Genomic DNA, 3994 nt, shown 5'->3' on the forward strand with positions numbered 1-3994 from the left:
AGGGGTGGGGCCTGGACGCCCGGGCTCTGAGCCTCGGCCCGCCTCCTGGGCCGCTTTTCCGTCTGTCCTCCTGCCCACCGAACTGGTCTCCACTTTAGGGGCTAGGGCGCTTATATTGCAAACGCAAATATTTCCTCCTAACGAGGTGAAAATGGTTTAGGTGAAAACTTTTTGGGCGATCGGATAGGGGCGCGTGTCCTGGGAACAAAAAGGGAAGAGTGCTGGGACCTGGGGATAGGGGACCGGGTCCTTGTCGGCGGTGGTCGTGGGGGGCGGTGGTTGATCTCAGAGCATCTGAGGCCCCAGTTACAGCTTCTCATTTAATCAAGCAAGAGTCGAAGTTGTCTATGGAAATCGGAATGCGAAATGTAAACTGCTTGTGCGGAGTCTGCAACTTTATACTAACTACACACCAGAACATAATTTTTGACTTCTGTTCCCCATTCACTTTGAACGCAGAGATGCCACACTGTCCTGGGTTCCAGAACGTTCTGGGGCCGGCCCTGGTCTGTGAGGGTAGAGGGCAGAGACTGCCTTAAAAGAAGAGAAATTTCTGCTTGTGTACATATAAATTAATTTTTATTTGTCATTCTATACCGCACTTTCTGAGATAAATTATAAATCCAAATATATTTGAGACATACTGGATGGTATTCTGTAATTTGCTGATGTCATTAATAGAATTTCAATATTAGTTTTAAAGACTTTATTCTCAGTTATTTGGAAAATTATTTTTAACTTGAAAATTATATATTTTAACCTTTTTGTTTTCTGTTACTGACTGCTTTGTGTCAAATGCAGATAAAGAGACTTGTAAAAAGTGTACTTTTTGGAGATATTTCCTTTGCTGTAAAAGTGAAATATTAATTATGAAATATTTTCAGAGTAGTGATAAAGATGTCTGATCTTCATGCGAACAATAAAAGTGAATAGTAAAACTAGTTTTTCACATTTTAATAGCATCACTTATACCTTTAATAATTTATTTGAAATATGCAAGTTACTAGTTCCTTTTCTGTATCCTGTGTAAATTCTAAAGATGATACTGGCTGATCTGTTATTCACAGCTTCTGTTATATGACTGCTCATTCTAGTGCTGAAACTCTAAAGAATGGATGAATAAATGCCTCCACGTTGTTTCGAAAAACCTAAAATTTTAAATAACCGTGTATTTCTCCGGCAGAATGCAGAGACCCTGAACTCAATAGGGTCAGGGCTCAAGAGAACAAAAGGGAATTTTTTATGCTTTCTCTCATATATAAACTTCGTTTTTGTTAGATTTATCGCTAGGTTGGTTGGTTTGTTTTTGTGTGTAATTACATCCTTACCCTTGAGATATAACTTGCTTATTGCAACTTTTGTACTTTTGTCGGCACTTGTTCTGTATATTGAAGCCATGTCATGTTCAAAGTGATTTGTAATGTCATCGAATTGGCTCCATCCACTAGAATGAAACGTGCCCTCCCTACTTAGGACAAGAGCTGTTAGGTGAAGGAGAGACAAGATGCAGATGAAGTAGGAGTGAAAAGAAAACAGCCTCCCAACTCACACGTGCACTAAAACAAATTTCATATGGGTAAATATATAATTATTTACAATATGCAGTACATGAAGACATTAATATTTATTTCATCACTATGTAATATGGAAAAAAGGTCAAGAAGAAAACAATATCCCAACACTTATTTTTCTTACATAAAATGCAAATAAAATCTCTATAAAATAAGATACAATATGAAACAAATGACAACATACTATGTTAGATTTAATGTCCTCTAATAAAATAAGACACATTCTATGAAATAGAAGAAAATCTACAATTAAGCACATCATATGAGGCTGCTAAAGGATAAATACATACGATCAGTAACTATTTAATAGGAAGTTAACTAAAGGGGAAACAAGTGCCATGATTATCTCACCATGTCTTCATCAACCCGCAAGTAGATACATTCTCCACATAGAATTAAAGCCTATTAAAGGCTTGTGAACATCTGTTCTCCATGCACTTGAGGTGAGAGAGGGAGGAATGCCTTTTCAAAATGCAAGGGGGAGGACAGACATATTTGTTGACTTTACTATACTTTTAAATATCCAAATACGTAAGAATTTCACCCAGATATTTGTTGCCATTCTCAAATAATGTTGGGTATTCAAAGATATTCATCTGCGGAATGGGGTGCAGTGCCCTTAGCTGAGCCCTAATTCCAGGCATGGGCGGCCTCAGCCATCTCCTGTCTCAGGAAGAGGGGGATCTTCCCATGTCTACCTCTTAGGAGGAGCTCTGGGCTTCTTCCCCGTCTCCAGCTGGACCCCAGGGACCTGGCATTGGAGTTGGGATGAGCCAGGTCTCAGCAGGGAAGACATAGGCCGCCTGGGTGGCCATGGTGTAGACTGTCTGCACCTGGGCGCACAGACGCTCCCGGATCTGGGAGAGCATGGAGAGCTGCTCCCCGCTCAGCTGGGAAGGAACCCGCTGGTTCTGCACCCGGACCATGTTCTGATAAATGGCCTCAGACATTGCACGCAGGGAGGTCACCAGGCACTTCCGGAGTGGAGGCGGCTGGACTCCTGGGGACCTGGATCTCGGCCGCTTGCTGCACCCGGTGCGCCTCCTCTGGGCTCTCCTGGGGCAGACATCCGGAGTCGTCTCGCAGTCGCTGCTGTGGCCAGCATCAGGGACTTTTCGAGTCTTCTTTTCCAAAGTCACACTGCGCTCTTCTCCCAAAGAGGCCCCTGCGGAGGTAGCACATGAGTGAGAGACCCGATTAATTCCCAGGGGACCCCATTCCCGACTCTCACCCTGCAACCTCGCGGGAACCCCACAAATGTCCTGTTCCTTTTCCGACCCCACATCTCTACAGGAGGTGGCTCCTCACCCATCCTGGGGCCCTAAATTGTCTCTGGATCCCAGAGTCTCAAACCACTTCTGCCACTGCACACCCCCCTTCGTGCACGCGCTTCGAATATTCCCAGCTTTTCTATGGGCACACTTTGGGCCCAAAGAGCAACATCCTACCTGCTGTAGCGCGGGGACTGTCCCTGGATCTGCTTTTCCTCCTCCTGGAGCTCTCCCGATTGGAGCAGCGTTCTGCTTCTGTGAATAAAGTGAGAGTTTCATTGACTCTGCAACCCGGGAACCCTGGAAAGACTAATCCGTCCTGGGCACACATGGAGCCAAGGCTGCAACCAAAACCGGTTTCCCAGCTCTTCTTAGAGTCCAGGATCCTCAAGGCCCGGGCAGCCAAGAGCAGCACCCAGTTCCCTGCGGGGGGAGACTGAGCTACCCATGTCCTGCCCACCCCCGCCCCCGCAAATAAAATCTTACCCGATGGAGCAATGCAGCTCTTTCTGCCTTTGAATTTGGTTTCCTTGGAATTCTCCTCTTTGTCTGTCTCGGGCTCTAACCCTGGAGAAAAAGAAGTTTTTTAGGTGACTGGCCTCCTTCCACGTACACAGAAACTCCTAGTTCATCCCTGACCCACATTTGCGGTCATTTCTCTCAACTGAAGCTGAAGCTGTTCAGCCAGCGTCAAGTGTGCCCGGAGCACCTGGTTCCAGGGCATCACTGGCACACTTGGAGAAGCCCCTGGAGGGCTAGGTGATGTTTCCTAGCACCTATCTCCAAATATAACCCAACTGAGAACACTCGTGGGCCCTGATCCCACGACTCCTCCCTCAGGCCTCCACAGAAACAGCCCAAGTTCTTACCTTGCCTTTGGGTGCTGTTCTCTCTTAACTGGGAAGAGAAAGTCTTGCTCTCTTCTTCGAATGCTTTCTCCTCATCTGAGCCCTTTTCTTCAAAGGAGTTCTTTATGAGGGGGTGCTGGTCAGTGGGGCTTCCAATGGAGGGGCCGTGAGGGTCTTTGTTTCTCATGCTGGAGTCCATCTCAAAGTTCAAGGAAGAGACCATCCGTGTGACAGTCAAAAGTGCGGGTCGGCCTGATGGGCCTGTCTTTTAAGAGCCCTTCACAGGGTGGGGCTCTCTCCCATT

General features: G+C 46.1%; 1 protein-coding gene across 1 annotated transcript; it reads right to left on the reverse strand.

Moving 5' to 3' along the window:
* Positions 1-2272: 2272 nt before the first annotated feature.
* LOC102897704 (protein FRG2) lies at positions 2273-3913 on the reverse strand. The gene is made up of 3 exons (XM_015594776.1): positions 3712-3913; positions 3329-3409; positions 2273-2736 (listed from the first exon to the last, which is right to left on the reverse strand). Exons 1-3 carry the CDS (start codon positions 3911-3913, stop codon positions 2273-2275), a joined length of 747 nt encoding a protein of 248 aa, XP_015450262.1.
* Positions 3914-3994: the final 81 nt, after the last annotated feature.

This window comes from Pteropus alecto, unplaced genomic scaffold (assembly GCF_000325575.1).
Source record: "Pteropus alecto unplaced genomic scaffold, ASM32557v1 scaffold838, whole genome shotgun sequence".
Taxonomy (NCBI): Eukaryota; Metazoa; Chordata; class Mammalia; order Chiroptera; family Pteropodidae; genus Pteropus; species Pteropus alecto.